General features: G+C 51.6%; 1 protein-coding gene across 5 annotated transcripts in view; it reads left to right on the forward strand.

Annotated features, from left to right (window-relative positions):
• SNED1 (sushi, nidogen and EGF like domains 1) overlaps positions 1–20964 on the forward strand; it is a 143181-nt gene that overhangs the window by 95536 nt on the left and 26681 nt on the right. For 4 of the 5 annotated variants that reach the window (XM_034782201.1, XM_034782204.1, XM_034782203.1 and 1 more), the window contains 9 exons: positions 3187–3300; positions 4792–4905; positions 7121–7234; positions 7437–7550; positions 8367–8663; positions 12087–12270; positions 14821–14933; positions 19155–19433; positions 20058–20202. In XM_034782201.1, coding sequence (XP_034638092.1) covers positions 3187–3300; positions 4792–4905; positions 7121–7234; positions 7437–7550; positions 8367–8663; positions 12087–12270; positions 14821–14933; positions 19155–19433; positions 20058–20202 — 1474 coding nt within the window. The remainder of the gene's footprint in view (positions 1–3186; positions 3301–4791; positions 4906–7120; positions 7235–7436; positions 7551–8366; positions 8664–12086; positions 12271–14820; positions 14934–19154; positions 19434–20057; positions 20203–20964) is intronic. The other variant, XM_034782205.1, reaches the window with a different exon arrangement.

Genomic DNA, 20964 nt, shown 5'->3' on the forward strand with positions numbered 1-20964 from the left:
ATGGCTAAAACAGAGTTCTTAATTTTTTCCCCTCCCAAGCCCTCCCCATCACCTCCTTTCTCAGTCACTGTGGACAACACCATCATCCTGCCTGTCCTTCAGGCCTGTAACCTGGGCATCCTCTTCAACTCAGCTTGGATGTGAGTGTGACAGGTTTCCCCCAGGGTGCCACCTGGAACTGGGGTACCACTGAGCCCTCTGACCCACCAGCCTGGGCTCCCTCTCACACTTAGCTGCTGTGACAAGCTGCAAAGCCCTCCAGCCTGCACTTTTACCAGCACTCACACAGGTAGGGACACACCCAGCTGCAGTTACATGCAGGCTCTCGAACCACCAGCTTCCCAGCCTAGGACCACAGAGCAGTACCATCCTGCTCTGGTCAAATCTGGCCAGTATATGGGTTTAATGCCCAGTCTGCCTCTCCCTCAATGTGAAGAGGACAATGCACACTTGTGGTAACTGTGACGGGTTGAATCACAGAAACCCACTTGGGAGCTTCCACCTGATGTGCCCAGACTACTTCTACCCCTGCTTTTCCTGCCAGCTCGGGACCCCAGCACCCTGTCTTGCTGAGCCAGACACTCCCGTCTGCTCCAACAAAGACCCAGGGTCTGAATTACTTGCCCCAAAGCTGCAGGTTTACCTGAAAGCAGCTAACAGAAGTGTTCCTGTGTTTAACACTCAGATGCTCAACTCCCAGTGGGGTCTAAACTCCAAATAAATCCATTTTACCCTGTATAAAGCTTAAATAAATTGTTCGCCCTCTATAACACTGATAGAGAGATATGCACAGTTGTTTGTACAGTCATAGCAGCCATCACTCACTGGCTGTCTGTAGTGTTCTCAGGAAAGCTCACCAGGTGGGAGATAAGCTTCTCCTGAGGCTATTGTTTTTTCTAATGGCCCATTACTATGAATAGGTCCTTTACAACCAGCTATTTAGACTGAAAGCGTCTTGTCTAGGGGCTGTTACCCAGGTGTAACTACATTTGACGTATAGATACATAGTGAGTATTTATAACTTCAGATACAAAAATGATACATGCATACAAATAGGATAATCATATTCAGCAAATCATAACATTTCCAATGACATCTCACATAACCTGTCTTGGATAAAATGCATTATAATTACACTATAACCATATCATAACAATGTCACTATGAAGACTATGGTGTGCAGTATCACAGTGAGGACCTAGAGAGAAGTCTAAATCTTCCTGATTCTCTCTGCATAACCCCTAAGGAACAGCCCTTCCTATCCCTCCACACAACTAAAGCTCTCATCGATTCACGCCCGAGTTACTGCAACATCCTTTCACGAATGGAGTCCTGCCCCGCTCATGTCTATTCAGACTGTTGCTGCAAAGATTGTTCTCCTAGCCCAGCCTTTGTCCATGTCATGCCTCTCTTTGCATCCCTCCCCTGGCTCCCCCTTCTCTAGTGCATCGAACATGAGCTACTTCTCTTCACTTCAAAGGCCCTCACAGCCTATCACCAGCCTGTGCATCATCTCTCATTCACTACCGAGTGGTCGACTCCCACCGCTGATGGGTCCACAAGGCTAACCTTCACTGCCACCGGTTATGTTTTCAAACTAGTCCCATGGGGCTGTCTCCCTCCCAGGCTGCCCCTAGCCTAGCCACTAGCAAGTGTTTTGTTAGGTTCACAGCAGACGAGTGTTTTGAGGAGGACTCTGAAGGGGACGAAGATGGAATGCGTCGCACGTTTATAAGGCGCTTGTCCCATGGCTGGGGCTCTTAGGGACTACTGTAATGCTCCTAATAAACAATGTACGGCACCTGATGCAATGGGGTCCTGGGCCATGACTGGGGCTCCTACATGCTACCGTAATACATCTAATAAATAATGTGCAGTACTTGGTGCATGTCTGGGGCTCTTAGGGACTACTGTAATACACCTAATAAATAATGTATGGCACCTGGTGCAATGGGATCCTAAGCCATGACTGGGACTCCTCAGTGCTACCATAATACACCTAATAAATAATGTGCAGTACTTTATGCAATGGGGCACGGGCAATGGCTGGGGCTCCTAGAGACTACCGTAATATGAGGGGTTTGGTGCTCCAGGGCTATGGTGGGGAGAGAGGTCTCCCTCCAGCTCTCTCTCCCCACCGCAGCACCTGAGCTGTGGGGGATAGGCGCCTCTCCCCACCATGGCAGATCCAGGGCTGGGGCTGCAGGATAGACACCTCTCCCTGGCAGATCCGGGCCAGGGCTGGGTTCGGACCAAGGGAGGGGCATCCCTGGCTGCAGCTGGGTTCGGGCCACCCCGGTCGCAGCAGAGTTGATGCTGGGGGAAGGGCGACCCAGCCAGAGTAGGTCTGGGGCTGGGGCTGCAGGATAGGTGCCCCTCCCCCATCCCCAGCAGGTCTGGGCTGGGGCCGAGTTTTGGGCCGGGGGAAGGGCGCCGCAACAGGTCCGGGCCAGGGCTGGGATTGGGCCAGGGGAGGGGCACCCCAGCTATGGCAGGTCCAGGCCATGGCATAGTTGGGGCTGGGCGAGGGATGCCCTGGACCACGGCAGTATTGGGGGTGGGGGAGGGGTGCCCCAGCCACAGCAGGTCTGGGCCATGGCAGTATTGGGGCCAAGGGAGGGTGCCCCAGCCATGGCAGGTGTGGGCCAGACTGCCCCGCCCCTGGCTGTGGCATGTTGGGGGACAGGCTAGGTTGGGGCCGGGGGAGTGACACCTCTCCCCCATTCGCAGCAAGTTCCTAGGTGCGTTCCCTGAGCACCTGTGCGGTGCTTGATAGGCTGCTGAATGGCCATGCAGTTTACAGGGATCTTAGGTCCTAGGCCAAGACTAGGGCTCCTAGATGCTACAGTAATACACCTAATAAATAATGTACAGCACCTGGCACAATGAGGTCTTGAGCCATGACTGGGGCTCCTACACGCTACAATAATTCACTTAATAAATAATAATGGTGCACAGGTAGGGAGGCTCCACTCACCCATTCCCCACTATAGGCCCAGGCAGGTCTCTGGGAGGCCATCAACATGGGCTATGCTTGCTCCTTTAGGCATGGTTAGCAGTGCAGCATACTTCACTGAATGCACCTCTGTGTGGGATGGGACAGTCATGGCCATGGGAGACGGTGTGGCTTGGATATTTCACTGACTATAATCCCTTCTCTCCCCACCCCCATGCTTCCTTCCCCAGAAATTAACGAGTGCATTTCTCAGCCCTGTTTCAACAGGGGCTTGTGCAAGGATCGTATTGCTGAGTTCCTGTGCTTGTGTGAAGCAGGATACACAGGCCCCCACTGTGAGTTGGGTAAGAGAATATGAAAAATACACTTACGGGGACCCCATCCAATGGTAAGCAAGGCAGGAAGATACCTCTGCCTGGATTGGCCCTCAAAGCTGCTGCAGAAATGGCCTGGGAGGGAGGTGTTACCCGGGGATGGCCTTGCCCAGCAGCCCATCACAGCCAGGGCAGCCAAAGGCCAGTGAGGCAGCTCCAAGATCCATACCACTGGTGCCGTTCCTTAGAGTCATACGCTCCTTAGAGTCATACCTTTAGAGTCATGCGAGAGCTACAGCACTCATTCAGCATACGGCCCTGCTAGCAGCTGGGGCAGAAAGAGTTCCGAGGTGCTTATCATGGATCTGTGCCTTACGGGGGGATGAACATCCATGCCACCGCGCATGTGTGTGATCAGTCTCTTAGAGCTATAGAGGAGAATGTGGTTGAGTTTTTCAATGCAGCCTAATGGATTTAGATTCACAGTCCCCTTTTAAACAAATGGGAATTGTGTGTCTATATCCCCTAGTCAGCTTTAGGTCTGTATGTGTTGGGGATATAAACAGCCACACGTACCCTGCACCCTCTTATTCTCTTTATTGGAGCTGATTGGCATTTTTTTTTTTTATAAATGATTCATTTTAATAATTGTAATATTTTTGAGATTGCATTTAAAAGAATGGCTTTCGGCAACCAAAAACAAAAAATTCAGCAGGTCAGGAGAAAAATATTCAGTAAAACCCATAATTTTTTGCCTAGTTGTCCAAAATGTTTTGGTTTTTCAATGAAAGTCTGAAAAATGTGGTTGAAATTGGACACTTCCCATGGGTGCGGAAGGGGAGGGGAGGGTGTGAAGAACCCAAAGCTTTCCCTCCACTCAGTTCCTTGTACCTGCTTGGCTTGTGCCTGTGCCCAATGCACTCATGAACAGCACTAGCCCTCTTTAATGGGTACCAGCCTAAGGGAGCAAACGCTTTCCGTGTGGCAGGAGCTTTGGCAATGCCTTTTGAAGGGGGCATGTGTATGTTTTACTGGCACGAATTACACACACAGCTGAAGGGGAACTATGAAAAGGAAGAAAAGTGGCTGTGTACTCTAGGTGCAGCATGGCGCACACAACCCAATGTCAAACCCACAGCATTTACCAGCAAAAATACATACCAATATTCACAGTGTCACCCCGAATAACAAGGCATTTGATTGTGTTTCGGACCACTCCTTCCCTATGTGAGGCTCTTGTTATTCAGACTGCCCAAGCCTGAAATCAGAACTGGATTAACACAAGTGCCAAGGGTTCCAGCACAGCAGCCTGGCCTTTCAGGATTGACCTAGTTGTGCAGTTCTTACTCATGTTGGTGAGCACTTAAACTAGTAGCCCCAAGCCAGTAAGGCTACTTGTGGGTGTAAGCGTCCAGGGCAGTGAGTAAGGGCCGCCTGGTCTAGCTCTGTGTTGTCAGTGCATGCTGTGCTGAGGATGGGTTTCTGGTCTGTACATGAGTGTTTCCTTTTGCTTCTACACAGAGATTGATGAATGTCAGTCCGACCCCTGTAAGAATGGAGGAACTTGCAAGGATCTCCCAGGATCCTTTGCTTGTCATTGTCCTGATGGCTTCGTGGGAATCCAGTGTGAAACAGGTAGAAATTTCACAGGGTAAAGCTCAACCCAAGTCCCTCAAAGCCAGTGCTGGGATTTCCAGTCTGATGCCCCTGGCTAGTCTGAGAGAGAGCCATGGAGGCAGTACTGGCCTGCCCAGCCTGGTCCATTCTCACAAACCTTGACAGGTATGCCCTGGAGTTCCCAGGCATGCTCGCTTGTAGGAGGACTATCTTGTGAGGGCTGGGATGGGAATTCAGCAGCCCTGCACTGTCCTGCTGGAGCATGAGATTCGGTTTCCATACTCTTGAGCTCCACCAGCAGGCTCTGATTCTGCCCCAGGAGATGCCCCTGCATCTTCCCTGCAGAGCAGTGTGACCTGCGTCCAGTTAGCCTGCCCAAGGGCACCCAGGCAGTCTGTGCTAGAGCAGGGACTCAAAGCCAGATCTGCAGCGTCCTTGGCTGGTGCCCTAACCACTGGCCAAGCCTGCCTCCCTCAGGCATGGCACTGTCTTGGCTAGTCCTGGGCAGTCCCCAGAGCCGACACTTTTTTCACATTTTGTCACCAATGGGGAGGTGGGAAACTTGGTGACATTTTTTGTGATTTTCCGCCCTCCCCCGTTATTTTTCAACAAACCCTAGAGCTGGCCAGCATTTACTTTTTAGTTTTGAAATTTAAAATTTTGACCAGAAAAAAGGAGGAAAAAATTCTATAATCTATTTGCTGATTTGTGTTGATTAATTTTTTACCAGCTGTGGTGATAAGTGTGAGTTGCTGACCGTGACCTTTCAGTGGCTGTCTCTGTGCATAATAAGCTCCATGTATCAGTGCATCATGTCTGTATTGAAAGACATATGGACACCTCTTAAGCTGCCTTCTGCTTGGCTTTTTGATGGCAATCAAACATATGCAGTGACTTTTAAATATCACTCCTGCCTCCATTCAGAAGGCAAGGGCCTCCTTGGGACTCTCATTCACATCAATGAGCACTTAACCAGGGGGTCTGATGGCATCAGTACGTGCTCACCAACCTATCCTGGTTAGCAGAAAGAGGCAGGTGCTGTGTTCAGTGTGACCTGCTGACGCACATTACCAGTTCTGTAGTGAGCTTTGATTGAGTGGGTTTGAAATGGGACTAATCAAAGTGCATTAATGAACTGTTAACGTGTGTCAGCAGCCTGCATGCAGACAGTCGGTGCGCAGCAGGCTTATGTGGGGTAGATTCACACCCCAGCTTGCTGCACACTGACTGTTCGTGGAGACCAGCCCGCATTGTGTGATAATTTTGCCCTACTCTCATGAAAATGATTCCAGCGAGCGCACTGCTGTGCTGTGCTGAGAGCAGGTGTGCTGTGCCAACCTCAGAGCCTCACATCACCAAGTCCTTATCGTCATTGACGTCAGTGGGGTTTTTCCCAAGAAATGACCCAGAGCCTGAGCCAGAGCCTACTGAGGTCAATAGAGAGAGTCTTTGGGCTTTGGATCCTGCGCTGAGTAGGGACTTGAGGCTCTGGTCCACAGATTGTAAACAAAGCCACAATTACAATCAGCTAGTAAATAGATTTAGCTAGTGATCTACAGGATATAGGCTCAATTAGCGGGATAATTTGATGTTGGTTCCAACACATACCCTTCTCTCTGCCACCACAAAAGACTGTTATAGAAAAATCCATGCACTAAACAGCTTGTCTGCATGTAAAAGTGAATCTGGAATAAGGTAGGGTGTGAATGGAATAAGAATGTCCACACATTAAGTTAAATCAGGAATAGCTATCAGGAATCACTCCCCATATAGACAAGCCCTTAAATTAGCGCAGTGACACTGAGTTGGGCTTTCACCATTGGAGTAACGTGTGAGTTCTGCAGTGAGCTCATACATCACAGCAGCCAATAGACAATGACCCTCCTGTGTCAGTGTGCTGGACTTTGGGCAATGAATTCTGGGAGCTGTAACCCAATAGTTTGGGACACTGCTTCAGAGCTTGGATATGCTGAATGTGAGGGGCTCATAGGATGAATATGTGTCCTGCATTTAGCCCATGGACTGCACAGTATGTGCATCTGGACTATCTTGAGTGAGTCACCAATTTCACTTCCCCTCAAAACAGATGCATGTTCTGTGCATGGCCCATGGTTTGCACATATACTTCATCTGCTGCATTTGCAGCAAGAGTCCCCACAAGGGATCCAGAGTTTTCTCTAATGTCCATGCTGTCTCTGGCAGATGTTTGACTGAGTGTATCTGTGCCCTCTAGAAGTGGATGCCTGCGAATCAGCTCCCTGCCGTAATGGAGGGGTCTGTGAAAACTATGGTGGCTCCTACCTGTGTGTCTGCCCAGAGGGTTTCTTCGGCTACCACTGCGAGACGGGTAAGCCTTGGCTAGGTGTAAGAGATTTAGCTAATGACCTCCCAGAGCCCCCATTACTTTTGCACTGGCTGGTTAATTCAGTGAGGTTGCATGCACTGAACCTGGCTACTAGTTTGCCAGCCTTCAACGGTAATTAACATTTTTTATTTGGCCTTCTTGGGCAGCATGAGCCATAACCCTTGATCTTGCTCCTCTCCCCCAGCCAGCGATCCTTGTTTCTACAGCCCGTGTGGGAGCCGAGGCTACTGCCTGCCTAGCAATGGATCCCACAGCTGCACCTGCAAGGTGGGCTACACAGGCAAGAGCTGTGAAAAAGGTAAAGGGACTGGATCGCTACTCAAGTGAGTCCTGTCTGTCACCACAGACAGCATATGCTGCCACATGCACTGCTAGGACGCAGCGGTGTGAGCCCACTGTGGGGGGGATCTATGCCTGAGCGAGACCCACTCGCAACAGGCTGGCACTGCCGGGCTCAGCCATCAGGGCAAATCACTGCCTTGTCTTAGAGTGCGGTGATACCCGCAGATGGAAGGTGCCAGAGGGGCTTGATCTTGCTGGGTGCTGAGCAACTCCTGGAGGTGCTGAAGTCAGTCTGAGAGAGGAAGGATGGCACTGGACTGGCACTCGTGAGGCCTGGATTCAGTTCCCAAATCTGCTGCACACTCCCTACGGACACACTCTGTGTCTGGCCCTCAGGTCTCCATCTGTAAAATGGGGATTGATAACCTTTGTCTGGCTCGTCTGCTTTTAAACTGCCAGCTCTTCAGGACAATGCCCATCTCAGACTGGGTGCGCAGTCCCTAGCACAATGGGGCCCTGATCCCAGCTCATGCCCCAGGGTCCTTCTTCAGGACTCAAACAGGATGATAAGGAGCAGCAGGCACCAGCCTTTGGGCCTGTGTGAACCCCCTGGGAGTGGAGAGCGCTCAGCACCATGCAGGCTCATGCCCCAGCAGCGCACACTCCCTGCATTGTGCATGACTGTTGTGCTGTATATCAGGGCTGTCCTCACAGCTGCCTTGACACAGTCCTGTCAGCCAGTGTTTGTGTGCTGGAGGGTCAGTCCCAGGGGTCTGGTGCCTAAAGATTTACCATGTTACTTCTTCCCTTTGCTTTGATTGATACCCTGAAGAACTGCTGCCACCAACATCATTAAAGGTGGTCAGGGTGGAGGACACAGGGGTGTCGATTTCTTGGTACCCCCCCGAAGACCCAGTTGCCAGGCAGATGATTGACGGCTACGCCGTGACGTACGTATCCTTCGACGGCTCTTACCGCAGGACAGATTTTGTGGACCGAAGTCATTCTGCCCACCAATTGCGGGCACTAGCCTCTGGCAGAGCCTACAATATTTCTGTCTTTTCAGTCAAACGCAACGTGAACAACAAGAACGACATCAGCAGGCCTGTCATGCTCATCACACGCACTAGTGAGTAGCGTCGGAAGGGGAATACAAACGTGAGCATGCACGCCTCTGTCCAACACCTAGGTTAATGCTCCAACACCAGCTGAGGGCTGCTACTGCACAGACAGCTCATGGAGACCCACCAGCCAATGCTACCTCCTAACAGATGGCAGGACCTGCTTCCCAGCTATCCCAGCTTGCTTTCCACCACCTAACGCTACAGCGAAATTTTCATCTAGTTGTGCACTGGTCTAAAAGCCCCCTCAGCCCACAAAACAATCCGTCCTGCACCACAACCCACTTTGGAGTTCGTTAGGCAACATGGGAGCTTGGGGGCAGGAGTGGCCTCCAAGGACCAGAAGCTGTATGAAAAACATTATGTTTTACATACAGATATTTTCTTGCATCTATGAGCTTTATTTGGGAAATATCCATTTAGATCTAAAACCAACATCCTTATGTATACATAGCAACCTCTTAATGAAAAAGGCCCTCCCACCAACCTAATGGCCCAGTGGCAAGCCTCTGGCAAGGAAAATCTCCTCATTCACTGAATGTGTCAATAGACTAGTGTCTCAAGGAGAACTGATTGAGATGATTTAGTTGGGCTTTCAAAGTGTCTGTTAAGGAAACTAAGTAGCCACAGGGTGAAATGGATCAGGAACTGGCTAAGAGACCAGAAGCAAAGGAGTGCTAACAGGTCAATTTTCATATGGCATAAGGTTAGCAGTGGCCATCTAGTGGCTCCTTGCTGGGATCTGCAGTTAATATTATTTATTAAAGGGCGAGTTGGCACAGTTTATTTAGGTCAGCTAGGACCAGAGAGGACTGAGAGGAACACCAGAGACCTGAGAAAGCCAGGGGAATGGGCACCACACCAGCAGAGGAAACTCAATGTTGATAAATGCAAAGTAATGCCAATTGGAAGAAGTGATTTTAATTACTCCTACACTGCGCAGGGTTGTAAGCTTAGTGTGCCAACTCAGGAAAGGGACCTAGGATCACTGTAGACAGGTCAATGAAGACCTCTCTGCTCAGTGTGTAGCAGCGGTTGAAAGAGCAACACAATGTTGGGGTGCATAAGAAGTGGGATGGTGAATCTGTAAAATAGTCTCATGCCTTTAGACAACTCGGTGGTGTGGCCTCACCTGGGTACTGTCTCCAGGACTGGTCATCCTCTCTACAAAAGGGTATTGCAGGACTAGAGGGGAGTTCAAAGCTGGGCACTGAAAACAATTAGAGCCCTGGAAAGAATTCCCTATAAAGAGAGGGTGCAAAAATGGAGAAGACAAATCAGAGCAGGCATGGTAAAGATGCATAATGAGTGGTCTAGAGAGGGTATCTCAGGGACTTCTGGTTGCCCTATCTCCTAGCACTAGAACAAGGGAAACTTCAAAGAAACTGAAAGGCAAGAACTGTAAAAGTGACTAGAAGAAATACTTTTACCCACCACGTAATTGACTGTGGGATTCCCTGCTACAGGATCTCATTGAGACCAAAGCTTTCCTAGGGTTCAAAACAGGCCTGGACCTCTTATGGAGAGTGAGGGGATCAGAGTTACATTACAAAGCATAACAGACTAATGTAGAAGGGATCAAAATCCTCCTCTGTCAGGGCATAAGCCAACCACCAAGTGACAAAGGCAGGAAAACACTTCCCTGAGGGCAGCTGATGCCATGGTTGTCCATTCTGGGGTTTCCTGTCCTCCTCTGAAGCAGCTGGTGCTGGCCACTGTCAGAGACAGAGTAAATGGACCACAGGGCTGATCCAGTCTGGCAATTCCTGTATTGCCCAGAGTTCAATCATCCAACTGAGCTGGGGCACAGAGAATGGCGCCCACCTTGAGCTTTCACCCCCTGGCATGCTGTCTGGAGAGAGAAACAGCGAAGCCAGCTTTGAGCAGTCCCTAGAGGGAATGGCAGCCCTCCCAGCTGGTAGGGCAGGGGCACCGAGGATGATAGGAAAGGGCGAGTGACCATTGCACAGCACCCTCCTGCTTTCAGCAGACTGATTCATTCGGAGTCAGATGGGAGTCTCCCTTGGCATATGTTTAGCAGGGGCGAGGCCTGGGTCCCCTGCACAGCCATTAAGTCAGTAGAAATCAGCATGTACTGAGCAGCATGCCCGCATTGGCTGGGAAAGGCTCCCGGTTGGTCTGGTCTCGCAGCAAGCTGCAGGACTCCTCCCAGCTGTGTGTTAGGCCACAGCACAGCAGTGCAAGTACAGTCCTGAGCTGCATGTGAGCATTAGCAGGGTAGAGCCTGGGTCTCCTCTGGCAACAGAGTAGCTGGCCCTCCCGGCTGATTGCTCTGTTTTCACTCCCTGGCAGGCTCACAACTCACAGCTCCTTCCAGCTGCTGTGTCTCCCATTAATACGGAGTCCATTTTGCCCTGGGTCGGGCCTGTGCTCCCTCAACTCCTACTATGTATTTTACAGTAGCACCTAGAGGCCCCAGCTGAGGTTGGGGTCCCTTGGTGAGGGACAGACAGCAAAGAGCTTACTGAAACAGCTGAGATGGCCAAAAGGTGTGTGTGTGGGGGGGGGGGGGGCGTGAAACTGAGGCATGGGGAGTGGACGTATTCACTCAGCCAGGAACAGGACCCAGGTGTCTCGAGTTCTACTCCAGTGCTCTACCCACTGGACCACACCATCTCCGTTGCCCTGTTCTAGGAAACTCCTGGCCTTTTGAAAGACAACTATTTCAAAGACTGTGAATAAGCTTTCCTATCCTACAGCCACTGTCTGGCACATGCACCACAAACCAGAGCAGCCTGCTAGGACTCAGTGAGGGTGATGCCTACCTGATTAGCATAGCCATGTGCCCATGCCCAAACTTTACCCAGCTCCCCTGCTGGAGTGCAGAGAACCCCCCACACACACACACACAGGCCCGTGCCCTGGGCTGCCGGTTCAGCTGCTCTTTCTCTCTCTTGCCTGGAGAGCTGAACTTGGTCCTGAAAGTCCTCGGAAAACATCAGAAACAGTGGCTTCTGGGTTCCCTCTCATTGGTGCTGTTAAGTGCCAAGCTGGCAGGCCCCAGCCTGGTGCTTGGGGGATGGGCTCTGCTGCCTTGTGGGCACTAAGGGCCAAAACAGTGGGGGATAGGAGCCTGCCCAGCAGTGTCACTATGTGCTGGCCTAGCGAGGGTCAGGCCCCAGCCTTTGGCTGTGGCGCTGGTGCTCCCTGGCACGCGGTGGGAGCAGGCCTCCCACTCTGTCTGTCAGAAGCACTGCAAGCGCAGGGAGGCCTAGGGATGCCAGGCCAAGCTGCTGGGCTGAGATGCGATGCTCTGACAGGAAGATCTCAAAGGGGCGGGAGAACAGTCATGGGGATGCACACGCGGGCACAGGCCCTATAGGGATGAGAGGTAGCACCATGTCTGGCTTCTGAGGGGCTCTCGAGGCTATTGTTCACCACCCCCTGCCTTTGCTTCCTCCTCCCCACAGAACCTCGCCCAGTGGAGGGATTTGATATCGCCAACGTGACGGCCAGCACCATCACGGTGCAGTGGGCTCTCCACAGGCTCCAACACTCCTCCGTCAGCAAGGTGCGCATCTCCATCCGCCAGCCCGGGGACCTGGAGGACCGCACCGTGGAGCTGAACAGCAGTGTGACCAAGTACACGTTCAGGTGAGGGAGGGCATGGCACAAGCTAAGAGAAGGGGCTAGACACTAAGAGAAACAAGGGGAAATAATTCCCCCAGTTCTGGGCTGTGACTGCACTGAGCTTGGCACAGCCTGGGGCTGCGGGCAAAGGTGGCCATCCAGCAGATAGCACGACTGGAGATCAGTGTTCTCTAGCCAAACTCTTCTCGCCCTCAGCTGTTCCCCGGCCCCTCCATGGAGACTGCGAGTCGAAGGTGGCGTAATGCTTTGGCTAGGGTTGCCTCTGGTGGGGATCTGCTGGCTTCACATACCCAGGATCCTGCACATGGGACTGCAGCCTAGGGCAGAGTGTGGACCAATGAGAGCAGGCGGTTAACGATCCTAGGAGAGATTTAAAGGGATGCTGTTGACTTAAGAACCACCCTGCTGCCTGAGCATTGCTTAACCCACTTCTGTAACAGGCATCACTGAGGAACCCTAAAAATGGAGAGGAATTATGAAGGAAAACTCTCTCTCTCTCTCCAGTCCATTTGCTTCATGCATTTTATAGCACTTTATATCTAATCAGTCCCACTGCTTTCTTGGGTAGTTAGTCACTGTTTGTGTGGGTAGTTCCTGCTTCCAACCTGGCTGATTCCTAGGGGAACTCCTGATTTGTATGGGCCTTTTCACTCAGCAACAAGGCAGAAAGAGAAAACGTGATTGTAAAACAGAGGAACATGTGATTGTAAAATCCACAAAACTAGCAGGGGGTTCGGGGTACCGCCTTCTTAAACTGACCACACTTCAATGTGATAGCCGCCCAGTGGACACAAACTGAAATCAGCTTCAATGTACAAGTGCATTTATGGTCTGCAGACAGGGAGAGATCAGTGCTAACCCAGGGGTTTACCTTCCGCCAAGTTTCTCTTCATTATGATATTTTTAACCTAGTTTTTAGTAGCTGTTGGCCATGTGAGGCTGTGAGCACTGGTACTGGCCTACCTCAAAGGGGCATTGTGAATGAATGTCTCAGGTGAAAGGTGCTGGATAGCTACCAAGTATCAGCACTAGGCAAGTTTCAGGATGAGGTGAAGAACCAAGCAAATGCCATGATGCTGTAATTTCTGCCATGCTGGCAGAGACAGCCCCACCAACTTTGATGGGACTCTCTGCGGGTATGTTGTAAATTGCAGTATTGAAGTCCAAGCTGTTACATCCCTCAATATTGTTAATAAGCAGACACGCTAACATGGTAGTGACGCTGACAGCGGCCTCTCTACCTCCAGTGACAGACACTTCAGACCCGGCAGTCAGTTTCGGTGCTTGAGAACAAATAATATGTGACAGATGTTAGTCACATTGCTCAATGCCCTACCGGAAGGCGCTCAGATCCTACAGCAATAAGTGGTGTATAAGAACGTGTATGCAACAGAAGAGGGAACCCTACAGTCAGACAGTTTGCATGATTCTTGACCCTTACCTATTTGCCACACTTGGTTTCTGGAACTCCGTACTCAGCTAATCCAGCTGAGCTCGATGGAGATCCAGTGGGGTCAGGATCATGCTATGAATCATGGGCTCAGGTTTTTAACACATGTTATTAGTGTAAAGTCCTTTGCAGACTCTCATCACCCAGGATCTCAGGACCTGTCTGTGGTAAGTTACATATTCAGTGGGGTTTGATTGACGTGTTTGTAAAGCGCTCTGAGAGACTTAGGTGAAAGGTCCTGGAAGAGTAAAGTGCTGTTTATGGGTTCTGTCTGTTGTCACAGTAGTGATGGTGAAACCAGCCATCGTAGTCCCTGCAGCACATGCTCCCTGCCTTGTCCTGGCCATTGGTGGCAGTTGCCAGAGGGAACTGACCTGGCTTCTGCTCTAACTCCCACTCCTTTGCTCTCAGCTCTGGACCCTGCTTCTGCTCCTCCATTCTAGGGGGATACATGACAGGCCCCTCTGTCCACCCAGCCCAAACCCACTCCGGTGCAGATGACTGCAATGTGAACACCACACCATGTGTGCAGGGAGCAGCACACACTGGCAGAAACCTACATCCCAAGTGCTCAGCACCCAGGGCCCTCCTCACCCCTTCCATGGGCTCTCATTACAAGGGTGTGGGGAGGAGCACAGCTGACGGCGCTAGCTGTGATCACATGCCCACCAATGCTGGTAACTGGGAGAGTGGGCAACCTGGCTTTCCCTGCAAAACTACGTACGGCAGTAGTTTAAAACCGATCACACACACACACACACATGGTGCAGGGGCTGAGTGACTGTGGGGACACTGATAGCCACAGAGACGTTGTGTAGTAAAGAGTCCATCACACAGTACAGTCAGGTTTCTGCCCCACCCCAGGCTCCTTGGAAATCACATCAGTGCTCCTGCTTTCTCAGCTTGGGGGTTGCAGTCACTCGGGGCGCGGAAGTGTAGTGAGTATTTCTGTCAGGGGCCCAGTCAGGAGTGGAGCCCATTGTGCTGGGTGCCATCCAGCCATGGAAAAGATGCAATCTGTGCCTGGAAATCTCTGCCATAATAGCTAATCAACCCTAAGTTCTAAGTTCCTACGTTCCTTCCCTCTGTCTCCTCTGCCTCAGGGACCTCCGGCCAGGGGAGAGATATCTCATCCACGTGTCAACCCTGAGCGGGCTGGAGACGGAAGATCCTCCCTCAGAGAGCCAGGCCATGGCACCCTTCCACGTGTGGACTCGTGAGTGCGACCAGACATTCCTTTGCTTCTTCCTTAGGGCTGGAGCCTAAATGGCCATTCCCTGAAGAGGAGCCTGTGATGTCCTAAGGGATCTGAAGGACTCATTCCAACCCCCTGCCCTTAGGGGTCCCCTGCCAGTGTAGAGCAGCCTAGCCCCAGATGGCCTGTGTGGCTGAGGGTTAGCACGGGGTGGCTCTGTTTAGAATGTGCTCACCACGTTTTGGCTAGAAGCAAATGGGAGCATAAAGCTAAGACAGTGAGCCCACAGACAGCAGCCTCTGCTTCCAGATGGAGAGCGGGCGCCTGCTCCAAAGCCAGCATCCCTCCCAGGGAAGGGGAAATTCTGACCAATGGTCAACACATCCAGCATGGCGTACAGATCCAGCCAGCACCCGCTCGCACCATCCCACTGCCTGGAGAGCAGCGACAGCAGCCGCTGCTTCTCTGGGCTGTTTGCCTCTCCCTGGACGCAGTCTGGCTGCCTGCACTACGGGGAGGGGGGCTGGTCAGACCGATGTCATTGGGTCCATGTTGCATCTTGACAAACCAGCCTGGGTCCCGCTTCTGAGCTAGGACTGGTGCTGGAGGGTGGCAGGGGCATGCTGTGGCTGTGTATTGCCCATGGGCTGGTGGAGGCTGGCCCACTGACCCATGCTCAGAAGTATCCTTTGCTTCCCAAGGCCCTGGCTGCTCCTTGACCATCAGCAGGGCTGTTCCACTGGCTGACCTGCCACGCCTGTGCCCGATCTCATGCGCACAGTGATAGAGACAGGGGCAGTCCCACCCTGCCACTGGCTCTGGGACCATGTGATGCTCTCCAGATCCCCAGATCATGGCAAAAGCACATTGCTTGCCAACTGGCATAACATCAGGAGGAGCAGCCACTCCCTGAGACAACCAGCCCTTGGCTCGCTCCAGCCTCGCTGTCTTGCCTAGGGGCCCTATTCACCCCTCGAGCCTGCACGACCAACTCCATCAGCCTCAGCGGAGAAGGCCCCCTTCACAGAGGCTCTGATTTGACACTAAGTGTGGGGAGCAGAAGCAGGCAGTGGGGATTGCCTTAAACTGGGAGCTATGTGGCAGATTCTTCATACGCACTTGTTATTTGTAGTCAAAGAAGGGGAGAACCCCAGTGAATGCCGAGTGCAGCTGCTTACAGCTCTCTCCCTCCCTCCCTCCACTTGGGGCTGATTCTGCACCATCCCTGAATATAGAGCCATGCTGGAGCTATGGCCAGCCTGCAGCTGGGCGGAGCATCACCCACACTCTGTCCCAGGCACCGGGGTGGTGGTGTAGGAGCTGACCCCACAGGAATTCTATGCCAGGGGCACTTGCCAGGTAGCCCTCTAACCTGGCTTCGCAGCACCACGGTGCCGCTGATGCGAGGCTAAGGATCTGACCCTGCATTTTCAGTTCTAAACTAGAGATACCCCAGAGAAGGGGCTGAAGCAACAAACCAGGAGTGCTGCAGAGGTCTGGAGATGGGCCTCATCCTAGCAAGTGGGGTGCTGGAGGGGCTTCCTAGAGCTGCCACCCGCTGTGGGCCCTGGCTGCAGTCAGGACACTTGCCCCATTGTACATAAGAACATAAGAAAGGCCGTACCGGGTCAGACCAAAGGTCCATCTAGCCTAGTATCCTGTCTACCGACAGTGGCCAATGCCAGGTGCCCCAGAAGGAGTGAACCTAACAGGCAATGATCAAGTGATCTCTCTCCTGCCATCCATCTCCACCCTCTGACAGATAGAGGCTAGGGACACCATTCCTTACCTGTCCTGGCTAATAGCCATTAATGGACTTAACCACCATGAATTTATCCAGTTCTCTTTTAAACTATGTTATAGTCCTAGCCTTCACAACCTCCTCAGGTAAGGAGTTCCACAAGTTGACTGTGCGCTGCGTGAAGAACTTCCTTTTATTTGTTTTAAACCTGCTGCCTATTAATTTCATTTGGTGACCCCTAGTTCTTGTATTATGGGAATAAGTAAATAACTTTTCCTTATCCACTTTCTCCACATCACTCATGATTTTATATACCTCTATCATATCCCCTCTTAGTCTCCTCTTTTCCAAGCTGAAGAGTCCTAGCCTCCTCATATGGGACCCGTTCCAAACCCTTAATCATTTTAGTTGCCCTTTTCTGAACCTTTTCTAATGCCAGTATATCTTTTTTGAGATGAGGAGACCACATCTGTACACAGTATTCAGATGAGGGCATACCATCGATTTATATAAGGGCAATAATATATTCTCGGTCTTATTCTCTATCCCCTTTTTAATGATTCCTAACATCCTGTTTGCTTTTTTGACCGCCTCTGCACACTGCGTGGACATTTTCAGAGAACTATCCACGATGACTCCAAGATCTTTTTCCTGACTTGTTGTAGCTAAATTAGCCCCCTCATATTGTATGTATAGTTGGGGTTATTTTTTCCAATGTGCATTACTTTACATTTATCCACATTAAATTTCATTTGCCATTTTGTTGCCCAATCACTTAGTTTTGAGAGATCTTTTTGAAGTTCTTCACAGTCTGCTTTGGACTTAACTATCTTTAGCAGTTTAGTATCATCTGCAAACTTTGACACCTCACTGTTTACCCCTTTCTCCAGATCATTTATGAATAAGTTGAATAGGGGAATACCAGTAGTTACCCCTCTCCATTCTGAGAATTTACCATTTATTCCTACCCTTTGTTCCCTGTCTTTTAACCAGTTCTCAATCCATGAAAGGACCTTCCCTTTTATCCCATGGCAGCTTAATTTACATAAGAGCCTTTGGTGAGGGGCCTTGTCAAAGGCTTTCTGGAAATCTAAGTACATTATGTCCACTGGATCCCCCTTGTCCACATGTTTGTTGACCCCTTCAAAGAATTCTAACAGATTAGTAAGACACGATTTCCCTTTACAGAAACCATGTTGACTATTGCTGAACTGTTTGTTTTTCTATGTGTCGGACAATTTTATTCTTAACTATTGTTTCGACTAATTTGCCCGGTACAGACGTTAGACTTACCGGTCTGTAATTGCCGGGATCACCTCTAGAGCCCTTTTTAAATATTGGCGTTACATTAGCTAACTTCCAGTCATTGGGTACAGAAGCTGATTTAAAGGACAGGTTACAAACCTTAGTTAACAGTTCCGCAACTTCACATTTGAGTTCTTTCAGAACTCTCGGGTGAACGCCATCTGGTCCCGGCGACTTGTTAATGTTAAGTTTATCAATTAATTCCAAAACCTCCTCTCGTGACACTTCAATCCGTGACAGTTCCTCAGATTTGTCACCTACAAAAGCCAGCTCAGGTTTGGGAATCTCCCTAACATCCTCAGCCGTGAAGACTGAAGCAAAGAATCCATTTAGTTTCTCCGCAATGACTTTATCATCTTTATTGTAACTACATTGCTGTCGTTAGCCTGGCACAACCTGTATGTGGCCTGGATGCAGCAGTGTAGTGGGGTTTACATCACTGCTGTTCACTTCACTGCACCAGATCACCCCATGCTAGGATCTGCCCCAGACGGTTACACTGGTGCCGGGCTCACAGCTAGCCCAGGCCTGAGCATCCAGGTTAGCCTAGCCTGGGGGTGAGCAGTCATGCTGCACAGCCAGAGCCTGGTTCCTGGCAGGGCCGCCCAGAGGATTCAGGGAGCCTGGGGCAAAGCAATTTTGGGGGTCCCTTCCATAAAAAAAAGTTGCAATACTATAGAATACTATATTCCTGTGGGGGCCCCGTGGTGCCTGAGGCCTGGGGCAAATTGTCCCACTTGCCCCCACCGGGCGGCCCTCGTTCCTGGGTCCTCGCTGCTGCTGTGTCCCCCTGGGGTGTTGCTAGGACTGCTTGGGCCATTCCAGCAGTGAGCTGAGCCCCTCTCTGAGTCTGTCCCAGTGAATTGGGGTAGAACTGGGCACCTGGCAGGAATTGTAGGAAGGCATCAGAGGTACTTTAGCCAGTGTGAAAGCAGCACATGGGCTCTAAGCCCCGTCCCCCACCAGGCCAGTGAGCTGAGGGGTTCTGGGTGTGGGCAGGAAGCGGGTAGTGTCAACGCCTGGGTTAACTGTAGTGAAGACAGACCCTGAGAAAGCAAAGTTAAACACAGGCAGGCAAGGCTCAGAGCACTGAGCTCTCCCAGGAGCGGAGATCACAGGCAGCTTGAGCCATGTAATCAGTGAAGGGATGCTCCATTGAAATCATTCAGACTGATGTTTCCTTCCCGCTGGCACAGGGCCTCTTCCTCCCCAGAACCTGACTGCCTCCAGAGTCAGCGCCACCTCTGTCTACATGACCTGGGACCAGCCACTGGCAGGGTCCGTGGAGGGTTATATCATCAATGTCACCACTAACCAGAGCACCAAGAGCCGCTACGTGCCCAACGGGAAGCTGTCGTCCTACACGGTGCGTGACCTGCTTCCCGGTCAGAGGTATCGCTTGTCCATGATGGCCATCCAGAACACCGAGCAAGGCCAAGGGCACAGCGAGCCGGCCCATGTCTACATCTTGACCTGTAAGTCCATGATCCCGCAACGGCCTCCCCGGAGCCTGGCGGGGGAATGTTATGCTGGGGGGGCAGAGCATACACAAGGGAACATGTGCCTCTGCTGGAGGAGGTTAGCGGGGGGAACAGGCATTGAACTAGTGATGTGACAACGGGGCATGGGAACATCAGCACGTCCATGAGAAGCAGCGTAGCCACCTGGGGATGTAAATGGCCCACGATCTGGAACCGCCAGGCCCTGCAGGTGTTCCACCAAGCTGGAGGAAACGCTGCTTCCATGCAGTGTTCTCCACTCGAAAGCCAGCGGGGACCCTGCATGGTTCTTCCTTTGCTACGCTGGGTGTGTGTCCCCTTCTGTATCTGGGCACGCAGTGACACGGGGGAGCTGTCTCGCATGGTGCATCTGGCATGGGGTGGAGGCAGAGCCATCGTGGTGGTCCGGGCATTTCCCAGGGGCATGCTGGCTTTATACACACTGATTCCCACAGATGCCATCGCTGCTCTGCGGGAGAATCCCCGGCCAGCTGAGGGTGGGCTCTCTTGGGGGCTGTGCTTGATGGTAGAATTACACTCCATTTACTCCATTGATTCACTGCTTCGTCCTGGCTAAGCCTAATCCTTTGTGGCCTGCAGTGCAGAGGAATGGAACCCCGGAGAGGCGATGGGGCCAAGCAGGACACCCACGGGTGCTCAGGAACAGGCTCCCCCCAGCATTGCTGCCGGAACTGCGCCTGCTTGCTGATCACAATATCCCGGAGGAACCCTCGCAGGCTCCCAGGTAGGGACCGGCTCAGCGGCAATTACACCAGCCCTGCTTGAAGTCTGAGCACTAACAAATAACATGTGGATGAGAGCGGGAATGGGCCACTTCTACTGAACCCTTATTTTCCAGTACAGATCAGGTCACATGTAAGCCACATTTCCTGGCCTTGCTCTAGTTCTCAGTGTATATTTGGCCACGTCAGAAATCCACCATATAATCACATGATTGGCAGCCAGCACTTGGGAGGGACACAGCCCTAGAACAGTCTGGTTAGTGCATGGGGGATGCTCCCAGCAAATCCCCTGCTGCCCTGGCTCTGACCCTTGGGAGCTGGAGTGCACCTGCCTCTCCCATGTGTACAAAGGGTGGGTGGGATGTTCACAGTTGGTGGGTGGCTCTGGATGCCTGATTTCCTTTAGGGGACTGAGCATCCAGACCCACTTCCATGACAGGTTTCAGAGTAGCTTTAAACAGCCCATCCCAAGTGCCCTATTCAAATGTAACCTCTCCATGAAGTTGCTACAACCTATGCAACCCAGTGCTCGTCAGTTGCTCCGCTGTGTGAGCATGGAATCTCTCCTCCCCACCCCCACCCCGGTGGACACTAGCTGCCTGGCCCATGTTTCAGATCCTCAGCCATCTCCTTACTGCTGTGCCCACCTTGGATCTAGCCTGCTGCACCCCTTCCTGGAGCCAGTAACACAAACCAGGCCTGCTCCTCCTGGTCAAGGGAGAGATCTGCATTTTAAATAGAAGCTCTTCAGATTTTTTAAGTGA

Source organism: Trachemys scripta, chromosome 9 (assembly GCF_013100865.1).
Source record: "Trachemys scripta elegans isolate TJP31775 chromosome 9, CAS_Tse_1.0, whole genome shotgun sequence".
In the NCBI taxonomy this organism is placed as follows: Eukaryota; Metazoa; Chordata; order Testudines; family Emydidae; genus Trachemys; species Trachemys scripta.